This window comes from Myodes glareolus, chromosome 9 (assembly GCF_982192425.1).
Source record: "Myodes glareolus chromosome 9, mMyoGla1.1, whole genome shotgun sequence".
In the NCBI taxonomy this organism is placed as follows: Eukaryota; Metazoa; Chordata; class Mammalia; order Rodentia; family Cricetidae; genus Myodes; species Myodes glareolus.
In genome coordinates this window covers 69,100,603-69,123,341 of record NC_142034.1, presented here as the reverse complement: position 1 = coordinate 69,123,341, position 22,739 = coordinate 69,100,603, and the positions used below count along the sequence as shown (strand labels likewise).

Genomic DNA, 22,739 nt, shown 5'->3' with positions numbered 1-22,739 from the left:
GAGTGAATGAGTGGGTGGGGCTTGTCTCTTAAAGGGACAGGACAGACCATTACATGAGCCACCAGCAACAGGTTTATATTAGTTTTTTTGTTGTTGTTTTTTTGTTTTTTGGTTTTTGGTTTTTTTTGGTTTTTTGAGACAGGGTTTCTCTGTAGCTTTTGGAGCCTGTCCTGGAACTAGCTCTTGTAGACCAAGATGCCTCGAACTTACAGAGATCTGCCTGCCTCTGCCTCCCGAGTGCTGGGATTAAAGGCATGTACCACCACCGCCCGGCTGTATTAGTTAGTCTTAATCTGGTTCAATTTCCTCCTTGTTCTTGCATTTAGAAACCTTATAAACATGTCCCACAATTCTAGATTTTTGGGGGTGGGGGGTGAGGAGTGGAGGGTGGGGAAAAGGCAGGATATCAGGTGGCCCAAGATGGCCTTGAACTTGCTATGGAGCTGGGGAAGATTTTGTTCCTCCTGCCTCTGCCTCTCAAGTGCTGGGATTGTAGGCTTGGGCCATGAGGCCCAGCATTCCAGTTCTGCTTGATTTCGGCAGGCCTGCCCAACATTTCTCAAACTTTTTTTTCTGTTTGACACTGAGGTCTTTTATGTCAAACATCACTCTGCCCAGAACAGACGGATAGGGTCCTGCCACTCCTGAAGTAGGTAAGGACGTATCCACACAGACACAGTGCACAGTGCACTGGAAAATCACTTTCCTGGTCCAGGAGGCCCATCTTTCTGGAAAAGTACTGAACTCCCCCAAACTCTGTAAGAATCCTTATAGCCCCAGGAAGCAATTGTGGAGCTGAGGAGCCAACTGAGACCTGCCCAGCTTGGGGTGGATTCCTGGGAAGAGCTGGCTGGGTCCCATTGCCTGGCATTGCACGAACTTAGTGTACCCAGAGGCTGGGCCAGCCAGCAGCCACCCAGTGTGTGTCTGGGCTTGTTTTTCCTGCCTTTCCTTGCTTCTTTTAGAGCCTCACTGAATAGGCCCAGTCTCTCTGTCCTGCGCGGCCAGCACTGGACCCCTCAGTGTCTGGCCGGCTCTTCTCCCACCCGCCTTAATAAACAACCCTCTCCCAGTGGGGAACCACAGGAGGAGGCTGTTTTCCCATCTCACTCCTGCACCCCAGGATGCCTCTCCCCTCATCTGGGCTGCTTTCCCAGGGTCTTGGCTAGGAACCTATATTAACTCATCCCTGGTCCACCTGAAGGAAAAGAGACTCCCAGAAGTTTGGTTTTTAGCAGGAAAACTTTGTTTTCAAAACAAGTTACTACCCCGGGTTTGCCAGTTTACAGATAAATACGGATGTTTATGTCAGACTTGGTAATTATGGTCAAATATTGGAAAGAAAGAAAATTTCCATCTGTGGGGACCAGGTTAAATAAGATGGAGGCGAAGTTGCATGACGGAATACTGTCCAGTCACCTAAAACCCTGAGTCATCTCCCAACAATAACAGCAAATGTTCTGGTGGGGAGGGGGGTTTTCTGTGGACAGTATTTGCTTCAGAGTTCCATTTGGGAGCAAAGGCAAAGATGACTGCTTGATTGTTCAATCTGACCACTTTTTATTTATACTCCTCAAATGTTTATTCCTTAGTTAAATGTGGCAGCAGAACATCTTGTTTTATTCCAAATTCAAAGGTTTCTTGGGATATAAAGTCTTGGGACATTAAATGTTAAATTTGAGAAATATCTAAAGCAGAGACGAGTGCCACCCCATCACCTTTAATAGCAATCAGTTTATATTTTAATTAATTGATTAATTTATTATTTTTATTATTATTTTGTGGCAGAGTCTCACTATATATCCCCAAAGGGCCTAGAACTCATTCTTATAGAGCAGGCTGGGCTTGAACTCACAGAGATCCACCAGCCTCTGCCTCTCAAGTGCTAGGATCAAAGGTGTGTGCCACCACACACAGCCTGGCATTTTACTTTGGAGAGAATAGGCACAGGATTGTTAACTCCAGCCCATGTTAATAAACCAGTACAGTAGTCACAAATGTAAGTGAACCAGGTATATGCTTTAGGGGTGTTTGCTTGTTTTTAAGACTTATTTTTAGCCCAGCGGTGGTAGTGCATGCCTTTAATCCCTCAGGAGGCAGAGGCAGGCAGATCTCTGTGAGTTTGAGGCCAGCCTGGTCTACAAGTGCTAGTTCCAGGACAGGCTCCAAAGCTACAGAGAAGAAACCTTGTCTCAAAAAACAAAACAAAGAAACAAAAAGACTTATTCTTAATTGTGGATGCTGGGAGCTAAACTCAGATCCTCTACAAGAGCAGTATATTCTCAGCCACGGAGCCATCTCCCCAGATCCATGTTCATTTGTTTTGAGATAGAGAGATAGGGTCTCCCTACTCATAGCCTAGGCTGGCCTCAAACCCTTATCTTCTGCTTCAGCCTCCTGACTGCTGCGGCGAAGGCATGCACCACCATGACCAACATCCCACTTATTTTTGGAGACCTGGTCGCTCGCCGACACTGGAGCTCACTAACTGTGCTGGACTGGCTGGCTGGTGAGATAAATCACAATACAATGTCATCCAGCTACTCAGACATGAAAAGACAGAAGGCCCAGGATTTCCAAATAACATCTTTCAACTAGTACATGAAGGGACTCCCTGCCCCCACCCTGGGTAGGGGGAACTTATTTCTCACCCCCCCCCCCTTATGTGAGGCTGGCCAGGCGACTTTCCTTCCTGAGAGCTGAGTATGGAAAGAGAAAAGCGGTTGTTTTACAGGGGGAAGAAAGTGGTATAGTCCACCTCAGTGCCCTCAGGTAACATGGCCAGGGCCAGGCCACAGGACACGCTAGGCTCCTCCCAGACACTATAGTAAAGGGGTTTGTCCTCCCCCAGATCCAGTGGAATCCAGCAAAAATGTTAGTCAACCCCGCTAGCGAGACAACTTACGAAGAACACTCGGCCGGTATTCTTCGAAAGTGGAAAATGAGAAAATGACGATGAGCCGATGATGTCGCAAGAACCTGTGACTCCCGGATGGGGGTGGTGAGGGCAGGAGGGCCTGGGGTTCAAGCCCAGCCTGGGTTGTGTAATGAGACACTACTTCAGGGACAAAGAAGAAACACGAAGTGTGGGAGAGTGAGGATCTGGGGGTGTGTCTCCGCTGGCAGAGTGCTCGCCCAGAGCACATGAAGTCCTGGGTTCCACCTCCAGTACTGTAGAAACGGGCATCATGATGCATGTCTGTGGTCCCAAACCCTCAGGACGTGGAGGCTGGAGGATCGGAAGTTCCAGGCCAACCTGAACTATGTGAATCCTGGGTCAAACTGCCAGAGCACCAATATGAAGAGGTAGCGTGTATCTCAGTCGGAGTAGGGAGAGCAAGAAGGAAGACTGGGGAAGCGATTGGGTTCAGGGCAGTTCTGCCCCGGTCCAGAATGCCCGGAGCACCTGTCCCCACAGGAAGTTTGGTCTGCAGCGGAGGCAGAAGCTGAGGTGGCATTGGGAGGGTCTTAACCTCACAGAGGGGGTGTGGCACTTTACAGGCCCCAGGCTGATCATCTTCTGTCTTCCGGCCTCTCCTTCCTGCCGTTCCTTGCCATCTCTGGCTTTGTGGCCCTCTAATTACTGGGCATGCATAGGGACCACAGCTTCTGTTTAGGTAAAACGGGAGCCATGTGGCCACAAACAGCTGCCTCTAGGAGGGCTATTTCCAAATTCAGCCTACACTGAGGGCAGAAGGGGAGCCAGGCCCAGGGTGGGATGTCAGTGATCTTGTAGAGTGGAAAGATGTGGGGTGGGCAGGGGGGTATTCTCAAGTGCGGAGCCCAGAAACTGGTTTCGGTGAAGCACCTATAAGCTGGCGACTTTGTGGGTTATATGCTCCACCTGGAGACACAGTGCCAGGTGGAGGATAGACAGGGAGCCCCCACCACAACCTCTTCTTGAGGGTCCTCCAATGCCCTGGTCCAGTACACTCTCCTCACCCAGCCACATCAGGACCTTGCAAGCTGGGGTAGGATCAGTGTGGCCCTCTCCCACCTTTTCTCAGCTTCCTTTATTAGAAAGGCATCCACACACAGCCTGGGCACACACAGCACTCGGGAGGTGAAGGTGGGAAGACCAGGAGTTCAAGGTTATCTTCAGTGACAAAGCAAATTCAAGGCCAACCTGCAGAACTTGAGACCCGATACAAACAAACAGTGGCAACGAAAAGGAAAATATTTCCCAGAGGCTCTATTAATAGAAGATTGTTTGATCTGGGATATGTATGGGGGATGGTATTCACGGGACAGAAGCTGTACAGGGGATGGTATTCACGGGATGGAGCTGGAGAGGGTGGTAGAGAGGAGAAAGAAAGGACTCTCCCTGTGGTACCACCACTGGGAAGAGTGAGGCTAATGTCCCATGTGTTGCAATTTATCAGGCCTAGGCACGAGGAGTGGGCTTTAGGGCAGGATGAGGGCTCCACGCTTTGCATCACACCAGGCAAGACTGGGGAACCACTCAGGAGAAGCAGGGATCCATGACCACCTCCACTGTCCCCGTTTCTGGCACCCTGCATACTCGCAAACTTACACGCGAACTCACATACATTTATGCACTCATACACAGTCACACAGTCACTCACTCACACGCATGTGTGTGCACACGCGCGTGCACACATACACACATTGATGATAAACGGGGTTTAAACCAACAGACTGAGGAAACTTGATTCATTTAGTTTAGTGGACACAGTCGCCAAAAGCACAGAATTCTAAAAGCAGCCCTGATGGATACTCCCAAGAAATGACAGACTTGGGCTGTGGAAAAGATGGGCACTAATTAAAGGAGATGTCATGAGGAAGGTGGTGGCCCAAATGACCGATCCCCTCCCACACGGCACAGACACAACCCTCTGGAGTCCATTCTTTCTTTTTCATTCTCTCTCTCCTCTCTCTCATTATCAACCTTCAGTTTTCCAACTGAAAGGCAACGCTTTCCTTACGGAACTAACATAAAGAACCACGGGAGCTAGGGTGATGAGCCCCCTAGCACAGATGAGGAAATAATTTCACAGAAGAAGCCAGCCCCTTCCACAGGCCACAGACACCCAACAGCAGGGGAAGCGTGAATACTGAAGTCCAGAACACGTTGGCTGCGGGTGGAAAACCAGTCCCTAAAACTGAATCGAAGCTGGGTGCAGCGGTGCACATCTATAATCCCAGCACTGGGGAGGATGAGGCAGAAGAATCTTGAGTAGGGAGGCCAGTCTGGGCTACACAGTGAGATTTTTCCTAGAAAGCAAACAGTCGGGGCTGGAGAGATGGCTCAGAGGTTAAGAGCACTGCCTGCTCTTCCAAAGGTCCTGAGTTCAATTCCCAGCAACCACATGGTAGCTCACAATCATCTGTAATGAGGTCTGGTGCCCTCTTCTGGCCTGCGGGCATACACACAGACAGAATATTGTATACATAATACAATATTGTATTGTGTATATACACAATTTTGTATTGTATTGTGTATATACACAATACAATTACAATACAATTATGTATTGTATTTGTATTATTATGTATTGTATACATAATAAATAAATAAATAAATATTAAAAAAAAAAGCAAACAGTCGGGGCTGGAGAGGTGGTTGCACGGGTAAGAATGTTTGCTGCACTGGCATGAGTACCCGAGTTCAGATCCCAGCACGCACCTGAAAAGCCACGTGTGGCTGCACACAGCTGTAACTTAGTGCTACGGGAGCTGTAGACAGGGTGGTTCCAGATTGCTGGCTGCTGTCCTAGCTCTAGAGTCAGTGAGAGCCTCAAGGGACTAATGCATAGAGTGATACGGCAGGACCACCCGACATCCGACTCTGAGCTCCTCACATACTCACAGGCATGCATAGCTGCACATCTGATGTGGGATTCCTCTCTGGATGCTGTGAATGTGCTTTGTTACCATTGGTTAATAAAGAAGCTGCTTTGGGTCTGTGGCAGGGCAGAACAGAGCAAGACGGGAATTCCAAGCAGGGATAGAGGAGAAAAGAAGGCAGAGTCATGCCGGGCCGTGGTGGTGCACACGTTTAATCCCAGCACTCAGGAGGCAGAGGCAGGTGGATCTCTGTGAATGCAAGTTCAGCCTGGTCTACAAGAGCTAGTTCCAGCACAGGCTCCAAAGCAACAGAGAAAGATACCAGCAGCCAGCCAGAACCTAATCGGTAGGCCACAGACTTGTGGCAATACACAGAATAATAGAAATGGGTTATTTTAGGCTATAAGAGCTAGTTAATAAGAAGCCTAAGTTATTGGCCACACAGTTCTATAATATAGTTTCTGTGTGATTATTAGGGTCTGAGTGGCTGGGAAATAAACAAGCAGTCTCTGCCAACACACGTGGAAGATACACACACATGCGCAAACAGGGCTGGGGAAGCAGGTGACAGAGTGCTTGCTAACTGTGCAAGGCCCTGCTTAGGTGGGCGAGACCAACAAAACGAGTCGAGCTGTTTGCCTCGCATGTTGTGGGGACATCAGATGGGAAGGGTCCATTATCTTTTAAGATTTATTTATGTATATCTGCGTGTATGCCTTTATGGTGGAAGAGGGCATCAGACCCCACTAGAGATGGTTGTGAGCCACCATATGGTTGGTTGCTGGGAACTGAACTCAGGATCTCTGGAAGAGCAGTGAGCCATCTCTTCAGCCTCAGAAGGATCTGTTCTACACGAGTCTCCCTATGCCCTTGGGGAAACTTGATGGCAACTGGGAGCAGTTTGAAAAACTGAAACCTGGACTGGGGCTGGGGTTAGGTTGGCATACCCAAGGCACTGGGTTTGATCCCCAGTATTGCATAAACCGGGCATGGTGCTGCATATTTGCAATCCTAGCACCTGAGAGGCAGAGGTGGAGGTTCAGAAATTCAGGGCCATCCCGCCTACTTAGTGTGTTTCTTGACCATGTCTCAAAAACAAAATAAACAGGGGCTGGAGAGATGGCTCAGAGATCAAGGGATCATATTTCTCTTTCAAAGGATTTGAGTTCAATTCCTAGCACCCACATTGTGAGGTGGCTCACAACTGCCTGTAACTCCAGCTTCAGGAGATTCAATGTCTCTGGTATCCAAGGTAACCTGCACTCATGGCACATACTCACAGATACATGCACTCGCACATGCGCGCGCGCACATACACACACACACACACACACACACACACACACACACACACACACACAATCTTAAATAACAGCAACTGGGATGTTTGAGACCATCCTCATTGCAACACCCTGTCTCAAAAGAAAAAAAAAGAAAGAAAAATCCAAACCAAATCAAAGACTTGGGGTTGGCGAGGGGGGTGGATCACTGGCTCGACACACTAGCTGGAGTTATCTAGGTCAGGTTTAGTAGAGACCCTGTCTCAGATGATAAGAATTGAGGAAGATGACATCAAGCTTGGGATGGCTTCCCTTTTGAGGTGAGCTGGTCCAGGCTGCCTAGTCCATTGGAAACACTAAGACTTGAGATAGTGGTGCCTCTTAGGGCTAGGGCTCCACACAGGGATCTTTGCCTCTTCAAATGTTCTTCCTGAGATCAGTGTGTTCAGGGGAGGCCCTTAGTTTTGTCCTTCAAGACCAAATCCAAAACACACTGCCATCTAGTGGTCAAAAAACTACCAGAAGGCCAGGAAAGAAGAAGCCCTTGGGCCCTAAGGGACCACAAAGGCCTAAGACTTGGTTGGTAGGCAGCTGATGCTCTGATCTTGTGCAGTTGAAGCTAGCCTCAGACTCTCTGTGTATCTGAGGACGGCCTTGAGCTCCTGACCCCTTGCCTCCACTGCCCAGCACCTCTGCTCAGAGTGATAGGGTGCCTCAGTCCTGGCTACCCAGTTCCCTGGAGTGAAGGCATTGTGAAGGCAAAGAAATTTCCCCTGGGAGAGATTATCTGACTAGTCCAAGGTCATGACTGGCCAAGGGTAGAGGTAATTCCATCCAGGTCAAGCAGTATTGAAAGCCAGTAAATGCCAGAGGATTCACACTCAGTTCCCTTTACCCACCTTAGGGATCTCACAACTGCCTGTAACTCAAGAGATCTAATGTCCTCTTCTGGTGGCCTCAGTTATCTGCACACATGTGGCATTCACTCGAAGATACATGCATGCTCAAATAATAAACTAAATCTCCAGGTTGGGCATGGTGATGCAGGCCATTAATCCCATCACTTGGGAGCAGAGGCAGGAGGTTCTCCGAGTTCCAGGACAGCCGGTGCTACGTAGTGATGCCCGACCTCACAAAAACAAGCGAACAAACATGTAATAACCCTGCCCATGCACAGATAGCCATTTGATTTTCTTCTGGCTTGGGAAAATGGAATTCTGGTCAATGTTGTGAGGTGTGGCTTCCACTTTCCAGCTTCCCCACCCAGGCCTGGGTCACGAGGCAATGACTTTGTCCAGATCAATTCTCCCGTGGTCTGAAATCCGTCTTGCATGTGTTCAAGGACATCAAGTGTGTCCTGCATGGTCTTGGGGTCCATCTTAGCATCTCTCTGGTTCCCTGTTTTGCAGCAATGTAACACCTCAAACACTTTTTTTCCCCTTAAAGCTACACAAACCAACACTGCCTTGCTTTGTCAAGCAGCTCTGTAAAGGGGACCAGTTTGCCGTGTCTCTCTCCATGATCCAGGAAATACCTAACAGCTAGTAAGCTGAGAGGCTTAACAGACCAGCCGGGAGGTGCTGGAGCCAAGTCCTACTGGGGCAACCTTTCTTCAGTTCATCGGCTTCCCCTTCAACCGCTCCAGAGTGGCGCTTCTCGCTGAACAGGCTTTCAAATATGGAGTATACATAGTGAGAAGAAATCACAGATCTGGCCCAATGATATTCCCATTACAGAGAGGCCCAGAGAGGGCAGTGGGCTGCTCAAGATCACACACCAGAGAACGGACATGTGGGAGGTTCTAGAAACAGGCAAACACGACAGCAGCTTATAGGTGAGCAAGTAGTACCAAGAACACACAACAGACACTTCTTCAACAAATACAGCTTGACTTTATTGCAAGGAAGTTGGCAGGGAGCCGGCTGGGGAGGGCCTGTCTGGCCAGGAACTCCATGGCTGAGCTGGACTGAGCAGTTGGTGTTCCAAATCTGCTTGGAGACCAGATCAATAGCCTAGGAGAGAGAGAAAAGTAGACGGATCAATGGCGCCACCTACTGCAGATAGGAGACATTGCACCTCAGTCTCCGGATTCCTCTCTGTACTGCCCATGTGACTGGAGTACATGCAGGTGTGCAGCTGAAACTTTGAATGCTACAAAGTAACCAGGTGTGCTAACTCTGAGTCTGGGTGAGCGGCAGGAGCGGACTCCTTCTATACAGTGCTTACAAGTTTGACACTTCCCACGAGAAAAAGTCAGAGAGGTTCGGTGGCAGACTTCTGTAATACCGACACTGTAAAGGTAGAAGCAGGAAGATTAGGAGTTCAAGGCCAGCCTGAGTTGCATGAACCCTTAAAACAATACCAACAACACAACAAAAATAGGCACGATGCTGGTGATGCATTATCCTGTAATTCCAGCCTGGGGAGGCGAGGACAGGACAATCAGAAATTCAGTATCATTTTCACTAAATCTTGAGTTCAGGGCTAACCAAGGCTACCCTATTTCAAATGAGCAGGCAAGCAAATAAACACACTGTATGATTGATTCCCTTTGTATGTTTGGTTGTGGTGGCACAAGCCTTTAATCCCAGCTCTTGGGAGGCAGAGAAGTAGATCTCAGGGAGTTCAAGGTCAGCCTGGTCTACAAAGCAAGTTCCAGGATAGCCAGGACTGTTACACAGAAAAACCCTGTCATGAAAGACAAACAAAAGACAGCCTGATAGCCCAGAGTGGCCAGAAGCAGACTGGGATTGAAAGAGGAAGCAGTGAGGGTGACAGACCTGAGGTGTTTTTCTCAGATAATGTAATGCTCTGAAGTAGGGTACCAGTGTGGCTGTGCATATGGTGAATGCATCAAGTGCCAATGAGTGGCGCCCATGACCACAGCTAACTAACTACATCACCTCAACTTCATTTTCACCTTGACAGCAAAGCCACAAGGAACAACTCTTGCTGTCAGCAGGTGCTGCTGCATTTACAAGAGTCTCTGTATCTAGACCAAACTGAGGGCCAGCACGGGCCACTCTTCCCTCCGGTCCTTCCCCACAGACATCATACTTATCAAACATACTTTTTTCAAAACTAAACAGAACATTTTTATTAGTAATGGTGTGGGTGTCATCATATGTTTGTGGAAGTCTGAGGATGAGCTGCTCTCTCCTTCCACCTTGATGTGGGTTCTGGAGCTCAAACTCCGGTCTCCAGGCTTGCACACACCTGTACCCACCAAGCCATCTTCCTGGCCCTCAAATACAATCTTACATGGAGGAGCTGGGCATGGGGGCTCACGCCAGTCATCATAGCATTAGAGGGGCTAGGGCAGGAGGCCTGCTGCGAACCCCAGATGACTTGGGCTACACAAGGAGGCCCTGCTTCAAAAATGATTTTTTTAAAAAAATAAGACAAACTGAATCCAAACAGAAACATTGTACATGGATGGCCAAAACACAACAGGGGTGTTTGAAAGAGATGGAGGTCGGTGGCCCACCCTCACCTGACGCACAAAACCCAGGGGTGTGCCGTTCCGAAGCATGGCAGAGACTGCTGGTGTTGTCATCCTGGAGGGGACGAACCTTAAGGAACCTGCACAGAGACCCAAAAAGGCAGTGGACAGAGTGGAGGGGTCCACCCACTGGACAGATCAAATCTCAGCCACGTGAAAAATGCCCCAGTCAGTCTGGAATGAGAGCAGAGCTGGCAACTGAACCCCGGACTCCTTGCTGTTCGCACTGGCTCGTTCCTGGCCATGGAGCAAATCCAGGGCCAGAAGAGATATGGGGAAAAACGGCTCTTATTTATTTAAGCTTAGTGTGTGTGTGTGTGTGTGTGTGTGTGTGTGTGTGTGTGTGTGTGTGTGAGAGAGAGAGAGAGAGAGAGAGATTAATGTGCCATGTCTGGTTGTCAGAAGACAACCCGTGGGATGCAGTTCTCTCCACCACGTAGGTCCTGGAGAGTTAATTCAGGCTGTCAGCTTGGCAGGAGGCACCTTCACCTGTTGAACCATCTTTCTGGCCTTGTTATTATTATTATTTTACTATTTTGAGACAGTGTGTCTTTGTGTAACTTTGATTACACAGAGCCTTGATTAGCCACGCTAGCCTTGATTTCTTGCTATTCCTCTCCTATCTTAGCCTCTTGTGGGCTGGCTTATCCATGCCTTTTAATTTGCCGGGATGTCACCATATACACAAAACACATGGCTTGGGTTCCAAATGCTCAAACTGGGGACCCTCCTACCCCCAGTTGATTACAGCTGGCCTCTGCCAGGGGCTCTCATGGGTCACTTGTAGGGTCAGCAATACTGTCACCATCACGACAATGCTCACACAGGAGCCTGGCTCATTCCCGCCTCTGCCACCCACCTGCCTGGGCTCTGGTCAGCTCATGTCCCTTCACCAGGCCTTGTTTTTCTCAGTTCCAGAGAGGATACAAACCACCAAAGAAGTGACCATTGTGATTCATGGGTCAGATGCAGTGCAGAGGAGGTGAGACTGTCGGACATGGTGGCAAGGACTGCTGGGCGGCCAGGCGAGGGAAGGGGACTGGCACTGGGCCACTTTCTGCCTCCCTGGGACCATAAAGCGAAGACAGCTTATAAGGGTCAATGAGTCTGCACCAGGCTGGGCTAGAGGCATAGCCAGCTCCGAGGCATGAGACTCTGTAGAGGCATGAGAGGCGCAGGACACAGGCATCAACTGTGAACGGACAGTCACTTGACCAAAGCAAGAGGCTCACCATTCCAAGAAGGCCAGATCCTCTAAACTTAGACCCTGCTGACCAGGCAAGATGCCCCCCTCAAGTCCCAAAGGGGACTTTGGGGATATAATATGGTATTCTGTCTATTCCCCAGTGGCCATCAACACCCTTAAGTTTCTGGTTTGTACTGAACAATGATGATGTTCTTATGACCCTTCAAGTGGGGGGCAGTGGGCTGAACACATCAGAACCCCCGCTTACCTCATAAGAAGTCCAAGTTCATGCCGGACGGCAGTGGTGGTGCACGCCTTTAATCCCAGCACTCGGGAGGCAGAGGCGGGTGGATCTCTGTGAGTTCGAGGCCAGCCTGGTCTACAAGAGCTAGCTCCAGGACAGGCTCCAAAACTACAGAGAAACCCTGTCTTGGGGGTGGGGGTCCAATTCAGGCTGAGCACCTCAAATCCAGGAACCTCAGTTGCAGTATGTTTCAAAATAAGAACTTCCTGAGTGCCAGTTCATGTCAAAACTGTTTAGGGTTTTCTAGTATGGGTGAGTTTAACAAAGTTCCAAACCCCAGAGAAATTGCAGTCTGAACTGTTTCTTGGCCCAAGCCTTTCAAATGAGGGATTTGCAACCCATGGGACCCCTGGAGAGGCAACAAGTCTGTGCAGGAAAGGCTGGGGCCTCACCCACCTACCTCTTCAGTACATCCAGAGGGAGTCGCCCAAGTTCTGGCTACTTGGGGCCAAGGTAGGAAACGGCCTTTCCTGTTTTGTTGAGGGTTGCCAGCAGGGTGTCCGAGCTGTGCTCAGACTCAATGCAGACCTTCTTGTTGGGCAAGTCAATGTTGAACTCCACTCCTGCAGGAGGAAGGAAACTGGGATGTGGGAGGGGGAAGCAGGACCCTTCCACCCAAAGAACAAAAGAGGTCAGCCTCCTTAATTACCTCTGTAGTGCCAGGCACCTCTCCTGGAGCCAGGGAGCAGCAAGCTCTTTCTGTCTCAGGCACCCTGAGCACAGCAGGCTCTGTTGCAGGCCCCTCTCTGAGAGGTGTTGGCAATACAGACTGAACTCAGGACCTCAAGTATCAAGTAGTCCACTTCTAAGCTATTTTCTCAGCCCTCAGAGTTTTCTCTTCCCTCCCTTTCCTTTCCTCTTCCCACCCAGCTCCCCTCCCCCCAAACCCTGCCATCACTACCACCTCACTTTTCTGTACTCGAGCTAATCTTCCAATTTAGCCACACAGAGCCCTCCTCCCTCCCTTTATAATGTTATTTGAAATATTTTAAAATTATGTATGTGTATGGCTCTGTATGTAGGCATGATCATGAGCGCAGGTGCCCTGAAGGCCAGAGGTTATAGGATCTGTAGTTACCAGTGTTTGTGAGCCACCAGAAGTGAGTGCTAGGTCCTCTGCAAGGGACTCCCACGCTCTTAACCATGGAGTCACCTCTCCAGCCCCAGTTTTACTTATTTTTATGTATATGAGTGTTTTCCTTGCATGTATCTGTGTGCAGCACCCAGGGAGGTCAGGAGAGGATGCTAGGCCCCCTGGAACTGGAGCTACAGATGGGTGTGAGCCACCACATGGTGCTGAGAGCTGAACCCAGATCCTCTGCAAGAACAACCAGCGCCCAACTATTTCTCCAGCCCCTTCCTTTCAAATTATTACATTTGGGTGAAAGCATCTGTGAGTCTGTGCTAAGTATGTGAACGAATCTGTATGTGAGCATGTGTATATGTTAGTGTGTGAGTGAGCATAAGTGAGAGTATGTATGAGCACATGTGAGGTGAATGAGCATGTTTTGAGTGTGCACATGTATGTATGTACATATATGAGAGAAAATGTGTGTGTCAGAAGACACTTGGAATCAGCTCTTTCCTCCTATGTGGGTCCTGGGAATTAAACTCACTTGGCAGCAATCACCCTTACCCACTGTGTCATCTAGTGCTTGTACAACCCCCCTTCCACGTGTGTGTCTCAGGTGCATAAGCTACCACTGAAGACCCCACTTCCCCTACAACCATCTTCCTCCTTTTCTGTGCTACTGATACCCAGGGTATCACACATGCCAAGCAAGCACTCTGTTACTGAGTTTCATCCCCAACCCTTTTTATACATTTTATTTTGAGGCAGTCGCACTAAGTTGCCCAGAGTAGCCTTGAACTCACTCTACAGACAAGGGAGACCCGAGTTCATGATTTTCCTGTCGCAGCTTCCCAGCAACAGGCTTTGTCTGTTGCTTTTCGACAGCTCCCCAGGCTTCCCAGTGTGGTGTCTCCACATCTGCTCACTGACTTAATCCTTCCAAGCACGGGGAATCAGTTCTGCCCGCCTGGCCACACATACGAAATACTTCCATGCCATGAATCAGGGCCGAACCGTGGGCCAACAGCCCAGCACATGTGGGGTGTTAACGGTCATTGCCAAATTGCCTTCCTACTGCCCAATCCCTACTTCCACCAAAAAAGAAAAGCCACAATGCCCTCCTCTAAAATGGTGTGCCAATGAAAACGCCTGGGTGGCTACGGTCAGGACCATTACAGGCCTTGGCTTTCCCACCTGTCATAAAGGTATTGCTGTGATGAAACACCACAGCCAAAAATAATTTGGGGAGGAAAGGCTTTATTTTGCATACATTACCACATCACAATCTACCATGAAGTAAAGGACAGGGCAGGGCAGGGCAGGGCAGGAACCTGGAGGCAGGAACCGAAGCAGAGGCCATGGAGGAATCTGCTCACTGACTTGCTTTGCTCCCCATGAGCTAGGCCCTCCCACACCAATCAATCAAGAAAAAACACCACAGGCTTGCCCACAGGTCAATCCAGTGGGGGGTATTTTCTCAACTAATGTTCCCTCTGCCCAAATGACTCTAGCTTGGGTCAAGTTAACATAAAAACTAGCCTGCACAAGGAGAAACTTATCAAAGGTAAAGGCCCCTCAGGCCCAGTAGGGCTGTTAAGCACGTGGTGCAGGGCATGGTTGCAATCTCTGAATCTGCATATAACAAAAGCTAGACAGTTGTTAGCTGCCAAGAGGGTGCTGGGAATTAAACCCTTGTCCTCTGGAAGAGCAGTCAATGCCCTTACCTACTGCGCCATCTCCCCGGCAGACCCTACTTCATTTCTGAAGTGTCTCTGGCGTAGGCTGATTTGGGCTGACACTCTCAGATCATAGCTTGATGCCCAAACCCAGGGGAGGGAAGCCTATGGCCTTGCGGGAAGTCAGCAGTCAGGTGCTCTTTAGTGTCTCAGATTCTCGCTAACAGACAGCTCAGTGCAGCTGGGCGTGGCTCATGCCTGTAAGCCCAGAACTCATGACACTGGGGCAGGAGGACTGTTCAAAGTTTGAGGCCTAACCTGGGCTACCCACGGGGAGTTCCAGGCCAGCCAGGACTACGATGGGAGACCCTGCCTTAAAAACAACAACAATAAAACCCAAAAAAACAAAACATAAAAAGATATTCCATCTTACAAACCTCAGAGTTACTGAATCATGGACTTACTCACTATGGGACCTGGGCAAGGCACTTCCCCTCAGGCACGAGTGTTACCAGCTCCAGTGTCAAGTCCCACTCTGTGGACTGATAATGCGTAGGCAGTCTCAACACTCTGTAGTACTATTACCCTACGTCTTATTTATTTATGATGTGTAGAGATAGGGTCTCACTCTGTAGTCCAGGCTGGCCTCAAATCCCCGGCAATGTCTAATGCATCTCGGCCTCCCAAGGGCTGGGATTATAGGTGTGAGCTGCCACACCCAACTTTGTTTGGCTTTTATAAACTCGTGGTTTTTGTTTTATTGTAGTGCAGTGGATTTGATCTAAAATGTTACACAGGCTGTGCAAGCCCTTTATTTCTGAGCTACACCCTCAGCCTCTTCTGTCATTTTTACTTTGAGACAAGTCTCCCTAAATTGTCCAGGCTGGCCTTAAGCTTTTGAACCTCCAGGCTTCTGGGTTTACTGGCAGGCACCTCCAGGCCTGGCTGTTGTTATCCGTATTTGATGTGATCCTGGAGATCACTATCATAGTAACAACTCCAGGGCTGGACAGTATGGCTAAATCCCAGCTCTGCCCTACTGGCTCTGTGAATCCAGTCAAGTCATCGAACTCTAAACAGTCCCTGCCTTCATACGAGGAGGACAGTCGCTATGCATTGGTGGTGTGTGCCTGCATCTCAAGAAGAAGCTGGATAGTAAGAGTCCATGACCACCAGCCTGGACTCCAGAGACCCTGAAGAGGGAGGGGGTGGGGGGAGAGGAGAGAGGAGAAAAAATGAACAACAAAATAGAGTTGTATACGGTGGCACATCTTTGTAATTCCAGCATTTAGAAGGCAGAGGCAGAAGGATTCTCACAAATTTAGGAGCAGCCTAGTCTATATAGTGCATTTCAGGACAGCCAGGGCTACTTAGCAAGGCTTTGTCTCAAAAACAAGACTAAACTGAGGGGGTAGGAGTGCAGCGAATGGAAGAAACGGTGGCTGCAGTGAGGTACAACACATCTCCACAGAAGCCACGGAGCAGAGGCCCGAGTGTGCACTAGGCCCTCCGAACACTTTAGCACCAGCTAACCTGCAGCTGCCCCTCGTAGGACACATGTACCTGAACACGACTCCCCATACTCTCTCCAGAGGAGAGCCACTCACCTCCCAGCTTGTTGAGGACTCGGGAGACGGCTTCGGCACATCCCTCACAGGTCATGTCCACGGAGAACTCGTGCTTCTGCAAGAGACGGAGATCATGAGTCAGGCCATGCAGGGACCCACACACCGTCTGAGGGGCCTTTCGGGGGCTGACAGGGAGCAGAGAGTGGGCACAATCCCACTGGAAGCCTGTCTAGCCCAGTCTAGACAAACGGATGGGGGGAGGGGAGCACAGAATTTCTGTGTCACAGGCTGTACCAACAGAGACAATCTCCATGATGTCTTCTGCAAGGTCTGGCGCAGGATGAACAGGATCCAGGTCTGTGCAAGCTCTTTTTCAACCCTCCCTCTCAAGGTTACTGTCTCAGGAGTGCGCTGTGGGCTTTGCCTTAGGGCCAAGGACTTACCACAGGTGACCCCGCTCCCGGCAGTACTATAATCTGGGCCCTGTTTCTGTATCAGATTATTTTCTACATTGGGACTCTACACAGGCTGCAGGTTTGCCCAGCAGCCAGGATGGGGACATCGATTATGCCAGCAGGTAGGTTACTCAGGTGCGTGGCCACCACTGCTCTGATCCAAGTACCCCACGCTCAGGGGCAGCACCTGAGTTCCAGGAAGGGGAAGGATTCCCCGGGCTCCCAGCACACTGGAGGCAGCTGGGAAGGGATCCCAGGTTTCCGAGGCTCTACAATCTCCGAGATGTCTAAGAAGTCAAGGCAGGCGAGCGTCCACACAACTGTGCTTCTGCTCAAGCACAAACAGTTGCGGTTGTGCCCAACGCGGGGAACAGCACCTGGCACAGAGGTCCCTCATTTATTTTATGAGTGAATCAATGATCAGCATCACTGCTGGACAACTTCTGGGTCTCTGGCTGTTTCCAGAGGACTGGGCTAATCTCCCTTCCTTCACAATATTTGGGAATGAGAGAGCATCTGTGCTCCAACGCTTGCAAGTTGTATGACCTCAGCAGCTTAACTCTTGGGGTACTAGTCTCTTCTGGTTGAAGAACGGGACAAGCACAGAATTTGACATGTGGCAGCCAGCCTCCACGTGACCTCCATCTTCTCAGCCTCCTGGTATTTTAAGTCCTTGACAGTTCATGTCATAACATCATAGCCTAAGCCTGGGCGTATTCAACACGAGGCCAAAGCACCGTTGTGTGACTAAGCTGGTCACGATGCCGGCTTCTGTCCTGCTCCCTTCTCGGGTCACTCTAGAGCCAGCCAGCTGCCATGTTAAAGGACACTTTACTATTCATCCAGAGGTGCCCCTGGCGAAAAGCAGAGTCAAAGTCAAGGAGTGCACCAGCCTGGGCAAGCCTCTGGCCTGCACTGTTGTTCCACGAGACCCCAAGCAAAGCCTAGTCACTGTCCAGCCGCTCTCAGGTCCTGACTCTAGGAGGTTTGGGGATAAATATTAAAGGACAATAGATAGCTAATATGTTAATAAGATGAGATCATGGGACTAAGTGCCTGTAGGCGAAAGTAATTGGATTCTGATAATTATTTTCTTCCATTTCTCTCTTCCTTTGGAAATACAACACGCAGGCCCTGGAAATGTAATTCAGTGGTACATTGCTGGCCTGGCATGTGCAAGGCCCTGGGTTTACTGCCTAATACTGAGACAGCCAAGCTTAAGGAATGGTTTAGGTTATATACACCTGTCTTTGACAATGAACCAAGCAACCTGGTAACAACCCAAGACTGACCTCCACACTTGTTTTAAGCTTGGAAATAAGAAGTTACTTCTCATCAATCCCTGATTTCCCCATTTCCATCCAAATATTCTGAAGCACGATCTGGGAACTGACGGCAATGGGCTGACCAGGGTTAGACAGTTCTGGAGCGCATGCACAATGAGGCCAACTGTTCTCGGAGTGCGATTGTAGAGGGAATTCTGTACTTACCACTTATGCCTATGCATAACTGGATACGCACATAATTAAAATCAGGTGCATCAGCTGGGTGCTGGTGGCACACATGGATCCGAGTTCAAGGCTAGTCTGGTCTATAGAACAAGTTACAGAACAGCCAGGGCTATAGAGAAGCCCTGTCTTGAAAAATCCAAGTCAGTCAGTATAGAGAAGTGACCAAATTATAGCCCTAGCAAACAAGCCCCTCCTTCTCTTGAACCCCATAAAGGGAAGCACCCAACTATAAGTAGGGCCCTTGAAACCCTCACTCGTATGGCAGATGCTCTGCTGCAGTATGTTCTGACCTGTCTTATGCATTGTTTTGACTAGTTCCTTGCTACTTTGTAAATCTCTGTAATCTATGTACATCTTTACTTTAATTCTTTGAATAATATTCTAAGAGCATTGAAACAGCCAGTCCAGTCCTCCACTGCAATCATTAACAAAACAAAACAAAGGCTATCCCTCCCTGCTTCTGTATTTTGTTTTGTTTGGGGGGAGGTTGGTGTTGCTTTGAGAACAGGGTCCATTAATGTAGACTACGCTAGCCTGGAACTCATTATGAAGTCTACACTGGGCCTTAAACTAACTTCCTGCCTCAGAATCCCAGGCACTGTATAAAAAGGTGACCAAAAGCATACCCAAATTCAAGGCCCACCTTCCCCACGAAGTCCAGCAAAATATCTTTAGGACAAGCTGAGAATCTCTTATCTGAGTGCTTGGGAGCAGAAATGCCCCTAATTAGGGAATATTTGCATACGCATAATGAGGTATCCTGGGAATGGGATGAGTCTAAACATGAATCATATTTATACACAGACTGAAGGTAATTTCGTTCAGTGTTTTCAATGCACCACGTTTGGGCACACACCACCTGTGGCATCAGGCTCTGGCTGTACTGAAACTCCCTATGTAGATCAGGCTGGTCATAAACTCAAAGAGCTGGTCTGCCTCCCAAGTTCTGGGATTAAAGGCGTCTGCCACCACCACCTGGCTGAAAACAAATAACTTTTAAAATAGTAAGCATAGGGCTAGAGAGACAGCTCAGTGGTTCTGACTACCTGTGCTCTTCCAGAAGTCTCGAGTTTGGCTCCCCAAACCATGTCAGATAGCTCACAACCACCTGTAACTCCAACTCTAGCGAGTCTGAAGCCCTCTTCTGATCTCTGCACACAAATGGCACACACGCGCGCACACACATAAACCTGAAAGATAATAACTATGCTATGCTTACTCACTTATTTGCATGTGGGAGTGTGTGCTATGGAATAAGAGTGGATGCCAGAGGTCATCAGGCTTGGCAGCAAGCATCCTTACCAGCAGACCCATCCCACAACCCTCAAACCCCCTTCCTACAGTATTTTTCTGGATGATAGGAGAATCATTCATTTCCTCTTGCTCCTGGGCTCACTAAGGTGATGAGGTCATGGGTGCAAAGGCACAGAGGACAGAGGTTTTCTTTGCTCCGGGGAAATCTTGCTGGTTTTAGACTGCTGAATGCCCATCCCCCACAAGCTGACTCTGAGGATAAGTTTGGCTGCCCAAGGCTCTAAAGTCAACAGTTATCTGAGCTCCAAACTGAGGACCCCAACAAGGAAGTCTTTCACAGTGCAGAGGCCAGAGGCCTGGGGGCAACTCACAGGAGGCCAGCATTTCAACTCAGAGCTCTCAGAGCTTCAAATTGTGAAACCTAAACCTGAGGCTGACCAGAAGTCTGCCTAATGGACAGGGTGGTGATCCAGTCTTCACAAGAGTATGCCAAGACCTGCTCCACCCCTGGGTGGCTCCCCAGTGCCTCTAGACCTGTTTTGTCTCTAAAGGGTTGTGGTTCAGTGGCAAAGCACATACATAGCATACACAGGCCCTGAATTCAATCTCTAGCATCCCCAAAAAATTAAAGCCAGGTGTGGCAGCTCACTTCTGTAATCCCAACACTTGAGAAGCCAAGGCAGGAGGATTGCTATGAGTTTAAGGATCAGCTGGGTTACACATTTACTCACAGGCCAACCTGAGCTACAGTGTGAGACCCTGTAACAAGAAACAAGCAAAATGAACCCTCTTAACCATAATGTATATGTTCATATTATATGGCAACATGCTGTATTATTGTATATTATATATAGTATTGCTTCAGAGGGCTGCTAAGTGGTACAATTCTGTAACAGAATCTCTAGAACTGGAAGAGTCCCTGGGAATGGAGGAGGAGGACACTTTGTTCTTTTAGAGAACGACACTGGAGTCTGGATCCCTGATTACTAACATCTAAGTATCTCTGATGTGTTGGGCCTTCTTCTAAACACCTTGTACACTGTCTCCTTTAATAATTACAATGATTCCGTAAGCCAGGGAACTACCTATTCCTCCGAGGGATGAGGAAGCTGCAGCTCCGAGGTTAGATACTGACTCAGTGAGATGTAGCTAATGAGTAGCAGGGCCTGCCTTGGGCAAAGCACACAAAACTTTTAACCACTGAGGTCCCTGTTAAAATGGGGTGGAAGTCTGCCCACCTACTTCGACCCCACTTGTCCTATATCTTCAGAAAAGTTACCACTCCTCGGGGGCGTGATGGGTCAACTGGCTGTGTTATATATTTTGATGCTATCATTCTAGCTAATACCAACCGCAGCCCTGCAAGGTTCGTTTTCAATCCCTATTTTACAGATGAGGAGATGAAGGCACAGAGAGGCAGAGCTTGCCTGATGCTGCCTAGATGCGGGTTTCTGGGTTACAGCTTTGGTCTGCAAACCACCTTGGGCTAAGACTCATTTCCCTGTCTAGACTGGAGGCACACCTGAGCAATACCCACCTCCTTGACTTTAGCTGTTGGTTTTGAGACAAGGTGTCTACTGCCTCACTCCCATCAAAGTCCCCAGAGGCACAGAATAGAGGGGTCCTCAAGCTGTTTCCCTTCACTGCTGTCCCCTGGAGAGCCTGGCAGCCTCCACACTGATATCCCAGGGTCGGAATGAGTATCACGGCTGCAGGGCGGACTGCCTTGACTGACTGGTGGGATGGATTTTTATCAAGCCTCTTTTTGTCTTTGTTTTGTGCCCTCAGAGGAAAGGTCTCAAGACAAAGGGCAAGAACCACAAGAAAGGACACCTGAGGTTTAAGACTGCACCAGGAGGGAGCACGGGTTCACTCAAGGAAGATAAGTGGCTAAAACACGCAATACCCACGGGAAACTTCTGGGTTTAGAGGCACCAGGAAGAAAATGCTCCTGATTCCAAGGCCCTAACCATTATCTCAGAAACTCACCTGGGATCAGCGCTTTCTCCCCAAGCCAGTACAACTGGTTTTGCCCAGCACTTACTTCCCAGGTGACCTGGCTTTATCCTGGATCCTAGCTAGCTAGCTCCCAACAATAAATGGTTTCCAACAAACACTGGACTTTTCCTTCTTTTCTTGTGCAATGGGTCAAAGGACTTTATTTAAGTAAGCAATGAGGCTAGAAGCCACCACGCATAGGAGTAAGTTTAAAGAAAAGATAAAGCGCTGCTCTCGGCTCCTCAAACTCTGCTCCGAGCTTTGGGAACTCCTGGCTGGAAATGAATAAAGCATCCTTTCGGTTCAGTGTTGCCCAGTGCTGAAGTGGAAGCAGGCCAGAGTGGGCAGGAGAGGTGAGGAGAGACCTGCTTCTCTGAAAACCCGCCAGCTCGGCGGCAGGGGCATGCACGTGGAAAAGGCAGGTACCGGCGCCCCTATGCAGCTCTATCTCCCAGCTTCAGTTTCCCCATCGTGCAAGGAAGGTTGGGGCCGTCCCTCGAAAGACTCTCCAAAGCGATCTTGAGGCCTGTGTTCTGCAACACAGTGCTCTCTGCAGCTTTCCCGAGGGTCGCGAAGCTGGACGGTGGGTGCGGAGGGTAAACTGAGGAACGACTGCACCTCCGGCCGCAGCCTGTGCTCTAACAGCAGCATCTGGCCGGGCAGTGGTGCATCGGGCCAGAGACAACGGTTCGCGAGGATGGAGCGGGGAGGCCACTTACCGGCATGACTGACGCGGCACGGGCAGCAACGGCGACGACGACTGGAAACGCCTCTCCCGGGCAGCAACGCGGGGCTTCCGGAGAGCGTTCCTGAAAGCCCCACCTTCAGGCCGACCCCGCCTTCGGCTAGGCCCCGCCCTAGGGCTGGGCTCCGCTTAGTCTCTGCCCCTTCCGGGTTCAGCTGCGGCAAGGCTCCGCCCTCTGAGGCTCTGCTCAGTTCCCGTCCCTTAGGGCCAAATTACAGCCGGGCCCCGCCCCCCTGGGCTGGCTTCCACTTACTTCCCACCTCTTTCTAGACTGGATATATTATTAGGTCCCGCCTCTTTGGAGCTAGGTCACGGGTCCTCGGGGAGGTGGCGGGGGCGGGGGAGAGGAATGCAGACAGAGTGAGCTTTTTTTTTTTTTT

General features: G+C 49.5%; 1 protein-coding gene across 1 annotated transcript; it reads right to left on the bottom strand.

The window, feature by feature from the left end:
- Positions 1 to 8,957: 8,957 nt before the first annotated feature.
- Atox1 (antioxidant 1 copper chaperone) lies at positions 8,958 to 22,479 on the bottom strand. Its single transcript, XM_048437739.3, has 4 exons — positions 22,334 to 22,479; positions 16,436 to 16,511; positions 12,481 to 12,643; positions 8,958 to 9,100 (listed from the first exon to the last, which is right to left on the bottom strand). The coding sequence occupies exons 1-3, from the start codon at positions 22,337 to 22,339 to the stop codon at positions 12,519 to 12,521; spliced, it is 207 nt and encodes a 68-aa protein (XP_048293696.1). The 5' UTR covers positions 22,340 to 22,479; the 3' UTR covers positions 8,958 to 9,100; positions 12,481 to 12,518.
- Between the last annotated feature and the right edge of the window lie 260 nt (positions 22,480 to 22,739).